Raw genomic sequence first — 16,201 nt, forward strand, 5'->3', positions numbered from 1 at the left:
ACATTTATGGAACAGAAGACAAGTACAGGCACATTTTCAGTACAAACATGCATATTGCATGGCTGGTATGCACGAGCGCACAACTGCAAGGACGGATGAGCACGCATGAACTCCACAGCACCCATTAACGAGTGACAGAAATTAAAGAGGAGATACAAGGTGTCGGGTTCAGTCATGTCTAATGTGAAACCTTTGCATCACTGCAGTTATTCCTTGGGGTGAAATCTGGTTTGTTGCCCTGGTTATGAATGCTTGTATGTGTGTGTAAAACTGAAAATGAATATGCAAGTGAAAAATAGATTTAAAGTGTAAGAAAGAGTGAGCGAGAGAGAGAATGCATAAGAGAGGAGGGAGCTGGTATGTGGGAAAGAGGGGAGGAATAGGCAGGACAGCATAGAAATTAAAATTTAGTATAGAAGGAGGAGGGATATGGGCGAGAGAGATGGACTGTAAGCATGAGAGAGAGAGAGAGAAATGTCATGAAGGGAGGGACAGAAAGACACAGAGGGAGCTATCATACATTTTCTCCTCTCTTAATGCTAGCTGCTGGCTTATGATTAATTACACACTGGTCTTAAAATAGGTCGCCTCTTCCTTTCCAACTGTGTGTCTGTGCATGCTTTACGACGGGGAAAGAGACAGACAGAGAGAGAGAGAGAGAGAGAGAGAGAAAGAGGGAAAGCCAGAGAGAAAGACAACTCTTAGAAAGGGAGTGTTTGTGCTGTGTGAGACTTAGTGAAAAGAGAGAGAGAAACATAGAGACAGAGGGTGATACACAGAGAGAGAGAGATGGAGAAAAAAGAGACAGAGAGAAATTAAATGGCACATTTAAGCTTTCTGGGATGAGCAATGTGGCGGAACCGAAAAGCTTGAGATACTGCAACATCTCTCCAGGCCTGTGCACTGTTTCATGAAACCTTACCGACTGTATGACATTTTACTGCACTTCGGGGGTCATCTTACCTTCTTTAAAATCCCCACAGAAGAGAGATTATCTTAGCGTTTAGCAGATTTGGGATTCTACTCCCTGATGTCAACTTTTATATACACATCCTTGACCGCAAAAAAAAAAAAAAAAAAAAAAACAACTGTAAGAGGCAGAAATGTGTGGCAAAGTATGAAATCTGACACTAAGTGGTTGGCAAACTCAACAAAAAGCAGGCTCACAGAAAGTGTGTACTGACACAGAAACAATGCGACGCACACACACCACCTATACACACACACGCACGCACATGTATACACCCACTTACCAGCCATCATGCCGTTCCGCTTAGATTTACTGAACCTTGTAATAGCTTTGCGTAGACAGGGATCATGCCTCAGCCTGTTCAAGGGTTGCCCCTCTATGAGCGTGATAAGCCACCACCTGGCCGTGGTGAGAGCTGCCCTTTTAAAATTTAATGTTACATCCCTAAAATGTACCATCGCACACAGAGCAGTTGCGGCCATATGGATCGCTGCACTAAACTGCAAAGCATGGGCTAAGTACAACAGACACCATCAGCTCAATGAATATGAAATGTGAAATATTCATATTGTCACTTGCAATGTGGCTGCAGTGAGCATGTATGCTATGCGTTTATTGATGTTAAGCAGCAATAAAGACATACATAATGAATTTTGTGCATCAGTGTATGTGTTCCAGACTATCTACAGTATCACTGCTCCAGGCCACCTAAATCACAGGTGACATGAGCAGCTCTCCCATCATGTTACTACAAGTATATTGATGCAAAAGCCAAGGTAAAACAATACAATCCCCACACCTCCAGTGTGTTTCAGTCAAGTACAGTTTGCAGATAATTCTTGAAATACAGAGCGCTAGCCGCATTGATAATTGAGACAGCGCTGAAGTAAAAAAAAAAAAAAAAAAAAAAAAAAAAAATCCAAGAAGTTCTTGTGATTGTACTGAACTGAACTCTCTGACATTCAGTATTGCCCTACATGGTAAATTACACCCATCTGGAACTCCCTGCAGGTTAAAACAAACATGAAGTTGCCAACACCATTTGGCCCAAGTCTGATCCTTGGTGAATCATCCGAGGTGTATGAGTCCAAGTTTCCACATCCTCTCTATGACCAGATGGACAGGCTGAGAGGCAGACGGACAGACACAAAGGTAGGCATATGATCCATGGATCACCGTGTCCCGAGACCGACAACTCACTCACTCCAGATGAGCTACAATTACTGCCACGGCCAGCTGAATGCGCGCTAGGGGAAATATGAAACCTATTTCTGTTGAAATATAGATAGCACTTCTCTCTAGCACAGCTTGGTGCGATTTAGACCCCAATGCAATCTCAGATTACTGCAATACGATTGATTTCCAGAGGTGTGCTGCGTGAGGGAGAGAGCAAGGAGATGGAAAGTGAGAGAGGAAATAAGAGAGAATTAAAAAGATGGAGGGAGACAGAGGTTATGTTTGCTTGCTGGTGGAGCTGCGTCCTCTCCACTGTAGTCTGTGCTGATGATGTCAGCACCCCAAAAGTGTGTCTGATAATCACACAGTCTAGTGTGTGTGGGGGGGTGGATATAAGTTTCAGCCTATTTCCTGCATTGTTTACAGCAAAGTAACAGACCTGTGAAGTCATGCAGCCACACTAAAGAGTTGTGCAGTGGGTACCCATGAATCTGTGGGTAGTCCCTTGATAAGTACAACAGAAATGGTACTTAGAACCACATTAAATTGTGAGTCAGAATTCAACAGTTTATTAGTTACTTAGCAAACATGAAACAAAACCTGCACAATTACCTGCATCACTTAATTTAAAAAAAAAAAAAAACAAGCATGGAAATGTCAGCCTATTTATCATACGTACCAATTGTGGCAATGAATCAATGAAAGGACAGTCGGTAGTCTGCTGTCTGAATTGAATTTCACTCAACTGACGTGGCTTAATTTAACAGGTATTGATGTGGGTGTCAGTGAGCCGGTGGGCCAGCTCACAGAACAGAATCTGTCCCAGTGATGGGTATCGGTTTGGTCTCACAACTGATGTGAGAGATGCAAGACAGTTGCAGAACAAAAATAAACTCTGTGGGACCACACACACTCCTCAGTCAGTAGCCTGTAGGCCTATTACATCAAACTTTCAGCTTTACAGTATGTGAGGTTATACACACAATGGGGAGGGTCAGTGCGTCCAGCCTCACTGGAACCACTCTCCTACCTCTAGCTTTTAACCCACAGCACCAGCTGCCAATCAAAACCATGGAGAAAATCACAGCATGGCCAAAGGATGACAGGAAACTCGCTGTGAGGTGTGCTGTGGCAGTTTACATTGAATTCTACAATTATGGAGCACATAAAAGAGATGAAATGATACTCTCGCTGTGCAGTGATGACATGAATCTCAGCATGTGTTTGTCAGGGCTACACAAGGTGCTGATAAAACTATTATTTCAGTGGCTGACTTACAAAATCAGTTGTCATGAAGGAAAATAATGTAATGCATTATTGATCCTGTTTTTGTTTGCCTCCCTCCACAGGGAGGTCCCAGCGTCTGGGCAGTGACTGTACAGATACAGAGCAGCACTGCAGTTTGTAAGGATACCTGACAAGGCAGATCCTTGCTGAAACGGGGCTTGAACACAAGTCATCCGGTTGAAGGGCTGCATACACCACCCTGCACCCTTTGGGTATGTGTTCATATCACACAGGAAGGGCCATGGATGGAGCAGGTGTAGCAGTGTGATTACTGTATCAGGCTACAGTGGAGTAGCCTCTGACAAACTACGATTGATGAGCACTGCAGGGGAGGGAGCAGCTATTTCTGTCTGTCTGACCAGCATTCTGTGCGCTGTGTGTGTCTGGGTGTGTGTGCAGTTTTAAAAAACCTGTGCAAGTCTGTGTGTGGCTGTGTCCAACACAGGCCTCCAATGTATTAAACTAATCCATTTGTTATTAATGAGCATGCATAGAGCTGGATTACTGGATTACTCAAATTCTGTGAAGTAACCTATTATTTACTTTTGAATTACCTTCCCAAATTTACTTGACATTTTAATAATAATAATAAAAAAACTTAAATAATGCTTTTAACATTTACAATGTATTTTAAAAGGTGCAAAATACTTGTATCAAACAAAACCCCTCTTCTCCTTCAAGGACTTTCAATAGATTTTAGTTTTTTTTTTTTTTTTTTTTTTTTTTTTGTACATAGCCCTCAAACAAGCATGTCTATGTGTAATATATAAAAAAGTGAAGTGTGGAAATGTAACCAGAGAAGCAGTTTTAATTCCACACTGCTTGTCCACAGTGGCAGAGCAAATTGTATAACAATTGTAGCAATCCTGGCACCACATGTATCATATGAGAGTGAGACCTTTTCCAGTCCTCATCATTGCAAATAAAGGCTTTCCATTTGCAACTTCACCTCCTTCACATTACATGAAATGTTCCCTCTTTCTGCCTCTCCCACATGCACAAACAAACCACACACACAACTGTTTTCCAACCTGCACGCACAAACTATTGAAAAGCATGACACTTGCAATTAGCTACAGCACCGGAAGCCTGAGACAGCAAAAAGCAGCCGATGCGCTCTGAGCGAGCACCTCGTGGACCTGGCGTCACACTGCATTAGCCTGGAGAGAAGTGGGGAGGAGTAGCATGTCGGCAACTCAATACAACCCAATTCCACAGCCATGAACAGCCAGACAGACGTAAAAACTGGGGGTCTATTGTTACAAGAGCGGCACTTGTGGTGTCTCCATTCGTCCAAAATAAATTGCATTATCTGAGCTGTCAGAGTCGCAGAAAAATAATCCATCCTGGCTTATCACCACAAACACATTCTATCCACTTTGGCTTTTTTTCTTTTCTCTTCATTGTGAGTGTCTTTGCTCTCAGTTTTACGGTTTCATGAGATGAGAATCCATTTAACTGTGCACCTCTCTTTTTAATTATCCAATGATATTGTATATGCAAATAAGATTTAAAGGAGGCAAAAAACGAGGTTAGGTTATATCAACACAAAGTTGGGTAAACTTGAAAACACACCTTTTTCTCTGTTTTGGCCTTCTGTCCCCACTAATCTTGTATTTTCCATCCCCAAAATCAAAGCTTTTTGAAAACTCTTGCTAAGGTGTGTAAATCTGTGAATGCCAGTCTGGCACTGTAGTGTGAATGCAAAAATTGAGCTTTTTGAAAATGCTGACTTGGGATTGTCACGTGATGTAGGTCCCAGCCTGGTATCGTGCATGTGCAGCTTATGTGCAGGCCATGCGTGTAAGAGTGCAACACTCGATAGAGTATTTTAAGCGTTCTGGGGCATTTTCACATTTACCCAACTTAGTATGGAGCCAGAGTGTGCAGTAGTCACTGTTACTGCTGAAGTATCTGAAATGCTGAAATATTCATGTAGTGACTTAGATGATGGCTGCAACAAGCACATATTGAACATTACTTTATGTCACAGTGCAACAAACATATGTGTGTGCATGATTAATATGCATTCAAATCTACTGAGATGTATGCATGAGGGTGTACGGCCTACATTTACACTGGACTTTCTCTATCTCTAGTAGATGTACTGTAGAGAGTGAAAGCAAATGACCTACAATACACACACATACACACCATCATGCACACAGATGCAATGCTATGAGACTAGTGCACCATCTCATATCCCCTGCCTGCATGTTCTTACTCCACTACAGTTACTATCAAGAAGTTGTTCTGACAGCAGCACTAATAGGAGAAGCAGGCTGAGGGCTGGAGGGTTTGCCTGGAGACTTGTTTAAAACTCAACAAAGCAGTACCACATCCTCCCATTTTACACAACCTCGCGGTGCCCTCCAGCTCCCAGGGCAGAGACTGTGGTGTTTTGGGTCTGAAAAGAAGCAGCCAAGCTTGTCCTTTCCCAAACTCTTTCCCGAGCTCACATCACACCTCATATTTCTTTCATGTGCCTTGCCACGCAACCACTCGCTTCCACCTTATAGCTTAGCAGATAATTCATACCTTCATACCCCCGCCCCCAACTTTTCCCCTTTCTCCACTTGACACTCTTCATTTCCCCCATCTTCTTGGTGAATCTTCCCTCCTGGGAAAGTTCTGGAGGTGTGTCTGACATGCCATACACATCGAGACTGATCCACCCTCACACCCACTGTGGGCTGGTAACCACATGATGCGTTGTGACTAATGCTGGAAGCTAAACATCCAAGCTAGTGTTTTGCTTTTCCTTGAACTGGAGAAACGAGAGGGACTGAAGTCAGTTAGGCAATCTGGCAGCCTGAAACCCCAGCTGGGTGCACTTGTCCTCTCCCCTGCCACTCCTCTGTGGCTAAAAAATACCTCGTTTTGAATTCATATGCTTCACTGTTAACCTCGATGGCAGCCAGCCCCATTTCAATGCTGTGTGCCTGCATGTCTGACTGGCTGAGTCACAGACTGACAGCGTTGCTGAGTGCAAATGGAGAATGAAAATGCAAGACTAATGTCTCATGGACGCTGCTATTCAAATCTCTCAGGGCATACTGCATGCATAATAAAGCCCCCTATTTCCTTCATGCCAATTGGTGAACAGGGGTTCCACATCATAATAATTCCCATCCCATATCCTTCTCATTTAGCGGTAAAAAAGACTGTGTTTGCCCACTGCGCTGTGAGGCAGAGAAACCGGTTTGAAAAGCCACATGGTTATGCAGTTTGTCTCCATTCTTTGTCCTCCAAGGGGACAGACCAGCCTGATAGAAAGAGTAGTGAAATAGTCTGTCGGTGAGGGGAAGCAGAATCCTGGTGTATAATCTGATATGCCTCAATGCTCCATTCTTATGTTTGCCCATATAACCCGACCACAGGTTAGTCTTTTCCATCCTACACATACACACAATGTGTCGATGGAGAGGATTATATTCCTTCTGACAGCACCCTGCCAGGCTCTCTGTCTTCATCCATCCTTTACACTATTTCCCAATTTGTGCACACAGAGGTGATGTTGTTCGTAGCCTTATAAAACTCTACACACCCTTAGGGGCCCCAAGGCTGTACCCAACAATAAAAAACCCACTGATAGGGATTCATCAGGGAAGAAATAAAAGAAAAACTCTTTCTCAGTGAATCGCTGTCTCTGTTTTTAGTAGGGTAGCATATGGCTCCGTAGAGGTCCTTTCTTATCTGGTTTACAGAGGCGACTAAATAGAAATGACAACAATAAAAAAAAGAGATGAAGACACTTGAATGTTTGAACAAAAAGTTGAGGGTTTCATTTTTTCTGTATGGTTGGATGTGTTTACCTAACAGTTTTATCCGTCATCGCGCCAACTGATATTTTCGCACCTTCTTCTGAGCCAACAGCAACAAATGTTCACCGCACTTGGCCAGTATGAGAACAGACTGGCAAGCACTGCCAACTGTAAACTTCCAATTCAAACATGCTAAGTTAAAGAAAGCTGGATGTTAGAGAAAGGCTACTCATTCTCTCACAATAATGCTTTATGAATATGCAGGCATAAGTTACTGTACTAACAATGGATCAAGGTTTTGGAATTTGGCAAACAGGGAAAAAAGAAAAACAAAGCAAATAAATGGTTATGAAGCGTATAATGTGCCCGTGTAAACAGAAAACTTGGAGCCAAGCCTTTAGTGAGGATTCAGTGGAAATTTTCCATTGTCATTACCTTGTTATTGAAGTTAAACTACAACACTTTGGCTGGCCATGAAACTGTTCTTTCAAGGGCTCTGAGAGGGGAAAATATTCATAAAAACATCAAAACTTTTTTGTGAGAACTATTGAAGATTGTCTACCAATAACAGTCAACAGATTCAGTCATTCATCCCTCATAATGGGAGCTCTGGGTCAAACAAGGAAGAAAATAAAATACAGCTGTCAGTGATAGGGCTCCTGGAGGCTGAGTAATCACTAGGTTTTGTTGTGGCAGCAAAGATAATAAAGCATTTTTATGAAGCCATAAAAATTCCCATTTAAGACAGCTTCAGTTTTCAGTTTTTTTTCCGAGGCCAACAGCAAATTATTAAGCCAAATTCTGATTATTCATGAGCTTTAGAAAAATAGTCTGTAGTTTACTGACATTTACAAGTATAAATCAACAACTTTCATTTCATCCTTACATGCTATCCAGAAAACCCCTCGTTAAATATTTAGTCACTGACTGTATATTTCAGTTAAACAGCTTATCTGCTGTGAACTAAACAGCTCTTCAGAGCAAATATTTGCCTTTCATATTACTGCTCATTGTGTTGTTCAGTGACCTTTCATGCCACAGCACTTGACTGGGCCCACTGACAGACTGGATATGAGGGGCTGCTGTCCTTACACAGAAGTGAAGTGGGCACCTGCTCAAGACAGAAGCTTTCAAAACATATTCAATATGCATCTAGATTAAGTACAATTTCTCTGTAACACAGTACATGTTTTCTAATATGTAATGTCATTCAAGGCATATTTTTGCATGAATAAGCAAAAGTAGGCTATTCAAACTATTATGCATGCAGTAATGTTTATCTCAGTAACATTTAAAACTGTTGTGTACTATCAAGCAAGTAGCAAGTGTATACAAAAGCCCCAGTGTGACTTCTTACCACAGTACACTTAAGCTCATTTTGAAGACTTTGGTTGCTCCGTTATTCCCTCAGTTAGTAGGACAGAAAAAAACCATGCTCAGTCAGCAACGACTGGTGTGCAACACTGATTAATCCCACCCCACAACGGAGCCCATGTGTCCCTCAAGGCTGCTCTTTAACAAATCCCATTCATTTAATAAGCAGCAGCCAATAGCATGGGATTAAATTCAGCGGGAGCATTTGATATGGAAAAATTGAGAAATTATACCATGAATAGAAAGAAGAGGCAAAACGGAGGGAGGAGAAATTAATAGGGGAGGCAGACAGATGAGAGATGAGGTATGGGATAGATTTAATGTAGGTGACTCTGCTTTAATGACAGCATTGAGTTTCTGAGTGATGAGATTCCTGCTGAGGTTAGGGGAATAGTACGGAGGCCAGGAGGGGATACGGTCGGACGACAAGCCCATTGAGTGCCATGTGTTAAAGCACATCGTGGGTTCAAGCAGCTCTCTAAACATTATGGCAGAGAGAGACATAACAATGACCAGAAGAGTAATAAAAGACATAAATTCAGAGAAAAGGGGATGAGAGAAAGTGAGATGGAGGTAGGCAGGGCGAGCGAGAGAGAAAAAACAAGTGAGACTATGATGGAGCAAGAGGACGACAGGAAGGGAGAGAGAGAAAAAGGAAGAGAACGGAAGAGAAGGAGAGGCGGCGAAATCAATATGACTTCTATATGCAGCATCAAGGCGATGCTCGCGTTCTCTGTTCTGCGCAGCATATCCAGGGACTGGAAGAACAACAAACAGACAAACTGAACATACATCGAGACATTCATACTGATAATGAACCAGCCTGTCTCTCTTTCCATCCATCTATTCTCTCTGTGTCTCCCTCACACACACACACACGCACACACAGACACACACACACACACACACACACACACACACAGACAGACACACACACACACACACACACACACACACACACACACACACACACACACACACACACACACACTTCAAAGTCCTGCCTCCTCTCGTCCAAATTTAACACTCTAATTTGGTTGAGGCTTGGCTGGTGGGTTATTGATGTGCCAGAAGTCTGATCCATCTTGGGCCGGGGACAAAGCTTTAGCCAAGATGGCTATAACTCAGAGGCATCCCATTCCTTGTTTGCCAGGCCTCCGACACTGTATCAGGCTGGCACTGGTGATTTAAAGGTTGGACAGACAGCCTACATTACTGGATCCACTTCCCACTCCATCACCTCACATGCCCACATACCAGTGTAGGAACTATTCGGTAAATTTCCATGCATGTTTACCTTGTGAGGAGTGGGGCAGATTATAAACTATTCAAATGCTGTTATGCATGGTGAACCAGAGAGGATATTTGAAAGACTTTGTGGGATTGCAAACTTGGTGTGCTTGTACTGAAGCCTTCCATTACATCCCGAATCATAAACTCACTTTGAATTTTGGGCTTTGGGATTATATGATATGGAAATGAGGATATGAGTGATTAAAAGAGAAATTTAAATGAAATGGGCTTACTTTGTGACTGTAAACAGTACGATACTGTTCACAGGGATGGATTAAGACATCCTTCGTGTGTTTGTGTGTGTATGAGTGCATGTGTGTGTGGGTGGGTGTGCTGAGGTGACATGTGGGATGGATTATCCAGGTTTACTCCTGTGTAAGCTTGGCATGCTGTGTGTGTGTGTGTGTGTGTGTGTGTGTGTGTGTGTGTGTGTGTGCGCGCGCACACTTGTTCATATATATTTTTCTTTTGTGTGTGTAAGTGTGTATGTATGCCCACCCATCTGTGTGTGTGTTTAGCTGGCAGGCAGGACTACAGAGAATTGGAATGCTGGATATGGCACCACACACACCGATGTCTGACCTTATCACTCTCTGATATATGGCCAAATAGGACACAGGAGGACTGAGACAGTTGTGATATCAAACAATGAATGAAGGTAGGAGGGAAGCACAAAAATGTAGTAAGAGAAAGAAAGAAAGAAAGAAAGAAAGAAAGAAAGAAACATTATATCGGTCAAACAGAACAATCATCTGGAGGTTCAGGTGACTACGTTAGTGTAGCCGCTGATCATTGATTAAAGAGTTTTATGAACTCCCACCTACACAACCTGGGGAGGACACACTCACCTCTCACTCCCTCCGCCCCTAACCTGCTTCCCATTTTCTTTACCCAGCACTCTCCATCCCTCTGCCCTTCCCTGTCTCTCTCTCCCCTCCTGTCTCTCTCTCTCTCTCTCTCTCTCTCTCTCTCTCTCTCTCTCTCTCTCTCTCTCTCTCTCTCTTTCTCTCTGCAGCAATAGGCACAGAAACATTGCTGTAATTTTCCCTGTACTATAAATGACAACTACAAAAGGTCACTCAAAGGGAGGGGTCTCATGCTTCTAATCACTCAGCAAGAGCAAGGCCACTTCACTGACAAAAGAGGTCATTGGATTTACTTTTTAAAAATTAGTTTCACATTATTGAAATGAGTTTAACCAGCGCAAATCAATCTTGCTTTGGATTAAATTAATCGTAACTAATTGTAAAGAATAGAAACGTGTGTAAATAGCATATGATTTTGTAAAACAAAAATGCTAATGAGTATAAAAACGTATATTCCCCCTGTGATAACATTTTCCCCCATATGCTCAATAAACAAAGTTAACATGGTGGTATACAGTAGTGGGTTTGAGGTGCTGCCCTTCAACTGGAAAACATGGGTTCAAGACCTTGTCAACAAGCCAGCATCACTATTTGTTCTACGACTGCCCGTGCAGAGAGAGGCTAATGAAAAAGAAATTCCTCTCTCAGTTAAGCATCATGTTATTATGATCATTACTATGATTAATAACAAACCACAATGAGGACCACTCACAGAGACACAGGATTTAACACAGTTTTGCTATTCATAATATCATGCTGCACCACAAACAGTCTCTGTGGTTATGTAGCAAATTTGAGCCGATTCCTCTCATGTAGCAGCTTTTCAAGGTCAAGCTTTAGAAATGCACTTTACTGCAGGATATTAAATGCTCTGCACCATAATTAGAAAATGTATCTTCAAAATCAAAATCCACACCACATATTTCAATCAATCTGTCCATGTAGAAGGACAGACAAGTGGTGTAAACTGTACATTTGCTATCCTCATTAACTCAGTGGCTTTCTCCCAAAGTGAAAGAAATGCAGGAATGGCTGTGAGTCCGCAGCCCATCAAAAGAAATCAACAAGCTGAGACAAAGGGTGAACATAAAGCTATTCTTATAAACATGGACAAAAAGTTTAGAAATTGAGAGACAGTACGAGACGAAAGTTGAGTCCAACAACAGAGAAAGTGCAAGTGAACAAGAAAGATCCAGAGAATGAGAAAAGAGAAGAGACCACATTCAATTACAAGTCCCATCTTGTAGTTTGTGTCTACATTGATTTGTTGGGGACTTGGATCTCTGCCTCTCTCCAGTTCACCTAATTGCACTCACTCTGACCCACTAATTACTTCTCTAAGACCTAGTTGGTTTCACCCCACTCTACTGCCTCGCTGTCTGGAGCTGTCTTCTAATCGGATGGAGAGAGAAAAAAAGGGAGGATGTAAATAAACAAACAAACAATCACAGAAACAATCAAACAAAACATGATTTCTCTATGTGAAAGAAAGAGACAGAAAGCATTCCAGTAAATCAGAGATGGATGGTTGTGGAGTAAAGCAACATGACAGCATAAGAAAAAAAAGCATGTATATTTCAGGTGGTTTGTGGCACATGCGGGAACAGCTGGGAGGCGTGCAGCAGTTTTAACATAATGATGTTACTATATGCCATCTCAAGTCAGAGAAGATGTGACTGATGTTCCAGGCTCTCGCTGAGCTGCATACATAATTAGATAAATAGCTGCTGATTAGATAATCACTCATAATCAGGGGGATAATGATGATGGTGAAGTCAATTCATCAGTAACACTTAGGGAGCCTACATACCTGATGGGTTCAGCCCAAAGCCCCAGTTGGGAATGATGATGCCAAAGGGATTCTTGTCAGTGTGGTCTGTTGTCACAGGGGCTTGGTCTTCCTTCTGCTTGGGGTTCACCCCCTTGAAAGGTGTCCAATGGCTGCCCACCACAAAGGACTCAGACACAGCTGACCTGGATTCCATTTCAGTGGCGCCACCCTTGGGGTATGAAGCCATGGTAGTCAACTGAACAACGGCTATAGTTGTTTGAGATCCGTCATTGGATACCAGAGAGGCCGAGAGGTGAGACTGTGGGTCAAAAGCATTTGCTGTTTTCTCTGTCTTTGTCTGAACCCATGCAACAGAAATGGGTGGTTCCTTGGTGGAATCAGGGCTTGGTGAGTCCTCTGTGGTAGTTGTTGTGGTGGTGGGATCTGTTCTCTGTGTGTCTCTTGTCACGAGAAGCTCTGCTGTGGTTGTCTCAGAGGTTGTCCGGGGCTCCATGAGGCCTTCAGGAGTGGAGGTCATGACCTCAGATGTGGTGACCTCCCCCCAGCTTGGTTTTCTACTTGTTCCCCTGGCTGGTTTCTTGCCCTGCTTCCTAAAAACAGGGGTAAATGCTGAATTAGAATTGCCATCTCTTCTGTTTAAGGGGGCAGAGGAGAGATGCTCTGTTGGCCGGTGGACATAGAGGATTTCTCCCCTGGCCTCTTCTGCTGTCTCTGGCCCTTTGGGCCCCTGTGGTGGAGTGGTAGGCTGTTCTACCAGCTGCCACTGGGATAGAGTTGTGAGCTCAGCCACAGTCACAGGATCAGTCTGACCTTGGGTGAATGAAGACTCTGTATCATTACTGAGTTTGACAATACTGCTGTCCAGGGTCTTGGTGTTGTCTTTTGATCCAAACCCACCTGGGAAGTTGGTTCCTTCACCACTTCCCTCTGTCTCCTTTACTTCCTCTGCGGTGGTTCTGGAGGATGGTGGGATGTTGCTCCCTTCTTCATCCTGGTCCCTCCCCTCACCAGAGTAGTTTTCTGGGACATCCTGCCGGAGGGAGGTGGGCAGGGTCATCACCTCCATGGGCCCTGCTTTGGCTTCCATAGGCTCCCAGGTGGAGCTTTTACCTACATATGCCACATTTCCAGGGGGACCTAGTTTGGTGCCACGCATAGACTTGATGGCCCACCGGAACTGGCTGTTTGGGGCCGGGGCTGAGGCCACGCCTCCTTTGGGGCCCTGAGGACTTGACATGTTGACAGGTTCACTTGGTGCAGTTCTCTCATTGGAGCCTAATGCAATGAATTCAACAGGGAACAGAGGGAGAAAATAGACAGATTAATATGATTTATGTTAATTTCTCTGATATGATTAATATGAACAAAATTAATTTAATAGACATAAAATTAACAATTCAAAACTCCTGTGTGCCCACAACGCTTCTCCCAAAACCTTCCCCTTAAGGAAAACCCACATGAATTCAACATGTGACAATGTGCTTCACATGGGATTTTATGTTATAGCATGTTATCACATATGAGGGTACCTTTTTGTATGTGACATGAAAATTACAAATGTGGATTTGTATAAGCACATGTGATGATGTCAAAATATTATGTGATAGCAATGTAATTATGTAAAATTACTCTAGTGCATGTGTAACTTTAAAATTCAATCCATTTCCAGGGATATTTGTGCAGTGAGAGTGTGCATCTATTTGACATGGTATTTCTAGGTGTTGTACATGTATTCCTTATGTGATTATGTTTAATTTGTTCCAAAAAATACATATTAACCAAAGTCCAATGTGCATAGGTAACCACATGGGGGTAATGTGAAGAGACATATTTCTTTACAGGCAGGCAGACATCAGTTGAACTCACACACAGACATGTGGGCAGTTCACATATGCGTGCATGTTCATTTTTACATACAAATGTTTCATGTATTTCATATATTTTTCCTAAGGGCTCCCACTATGTTTTATGTATTAATGCTGATATTTAGAATAATTTTCCCCAAAGCTTATATTTATCATATCTCATGTGCACACACATGCTATTTCGTGTGTAGTTCAATGAAGGTCTGCATGAATATGTATGCATAAATCAAAGCATTAAAATGTAATTGGGAGTTTAGCTCAATTTTCCCGGTTTGGGAAAAACGGTCTTCAAATGTTCCTCATTTGTAAGCTATATGCTAGTCCTTGGTGTAGGCAGCAGTTTACTGTAACTTGTACAGTATCAGGCTACTTTCTTCACCAGTGGTGCTGAACGATGTGGCTGCTAAAGCTACTGGAGGTTGTAGATAAAGATGGGAGACACCCATTATCGGGCTCCCTTAAGCACATACACACACAAACACACACTATCACAACCGCACACGCATGCATGCAAGGACGCACACATGCACATACCCCACACACAGACACAAAAAGGGTGCAGGGTATTCAAGGCAATTTCACACTTCTTTTCTCTGTCCCCTTTTTTCTCACTCCCTGCGGAATCTCCTACCCCAAACAACCTCCTGCTGTATTATGTTTGCCTGTGGTGAGACTAGCCATGTGGAAAAATGCAGGACCACTTGCAACACCGTAGGCAAACTAGTTCCTTTGTGCATCTACAAGAAGCTCCATCTAGATATGTTTATTTATATGAAGTGGACCACTGTACCTTATTTGCTTACTGTTTTAAACCAGACACTGTCTACACCATCAATAATTCATACTGCCTGTATATGTGACTCATGCCTGGTGTGTTTCTTTTTAGGGCAGTGGTGCAGTCGGGTTATTGAGAGCCCCAGCTAGTGTTGCTACCATCATCATTGCTCAGCTTGGCTTGGCTGTCCTCAGTTCAGTTCAGATGTCTGAAAAGTATAGCAATACAGCAGGGGGTATGCTACACAACCCAGTGCAACAAATTACCAAGCGAGAGAAAACATACACAAATATGTCGATGCATGAAATATTAAAACGCATGTGAATTATTCAGAAGGTCTGCTGTTGGCTCACGCCTAAATGAGCTTTATGAGCCTGAAGTTCATTTCCATAAGAGCTGTGTAGACCAGCATAATTGTCCTATTAATAATCTGAATAGCTAATTACACACTTTTACTACACACACTGATGAAAGTGAGAATAATTAAACACATTAATCTGGTTTGATCATCTATGTAATAGCTGATATAATAAATAAAACAAGACAATTACACATAGGTTTGGATGATTTCATGGTGCTGTTTGGAACACCAATTCTAGTTTTACTCCGCCACCATAAATCTGTTTGCAGAGAGCTTGTGCTAAGAGGATGCTGGGGAAAGGCAGTGACTCAACATTGGAATTCAGCAAAACAGACTTATAATAAACTCTATTCATATGGGTAAATAGGGTAAAATCAATTATGTGGCTCCATTGTGTGTCTCCAATGAGAGTAGTTCTGCTGTGTTGACTTCCCTTTACTGGAGTAAACGGGCTGAAAGAATCCCTTAGGTCAGGCAAACATGATATTAAAATGTGAGAGCGGAGGGTGACAGTGAAAGAGAGATGGGGAGAGAGAGAGAGAGACAGAGAGAGAGAGAGAGAGAGAGAGAGAGTCAGAGAGAGAGAGTGAGAGAACAAGAGAGAGTGAGAGTGAGAGAGAGAGAGAGTGAGAGAGAGGGAGATTGTCTCTGGTACACAGTGTACAGTGCCGCCTCATC

At 42.7% G+C, this 16,201-nt stretch overlaps 1 protein-coding gene across 1 annotated transcript in view; it reads right to left on the minus strand.

The window, feature by feature from the left end:
- The window catches only part of ncanb (neurocan b), an 89,592-nt gene that overhangs the window by 49,810 nt on the left and 23,581 nt on the right, over positions 1-16,201 (minus strand). The window contains exons 8-9 of the mRNA XM_030049711.1: positions 13,416-13,797; positions 12,541-13,379 (exon numbers count right to left, since the gene is read on the minus strand). Of these exons, the coding sequence (XP_029905571.1) occupies positions 12,541-13,379; positions 13,416-13,797 (1,221 nt within the window). The remainder of the gene's footprint in view (positions 1-12,540; positions 13,380-13,415; positions 13,798-16,201) is intronic.

This window comes from Myripristis murdjan, chromosome 4 (genome assembly GCF_902150065.1).
Source record: "Myripristis murdjan chromosome 4, fMyrMur1.1, whole genome shotgun sequence".
Classification (NCBI taxonomy): Eukaryota; Metazoa; Chordata; class Actinopteri; order Holocentriformes; family Holocentridae; genus Myripristis; species Myripristis murdjan.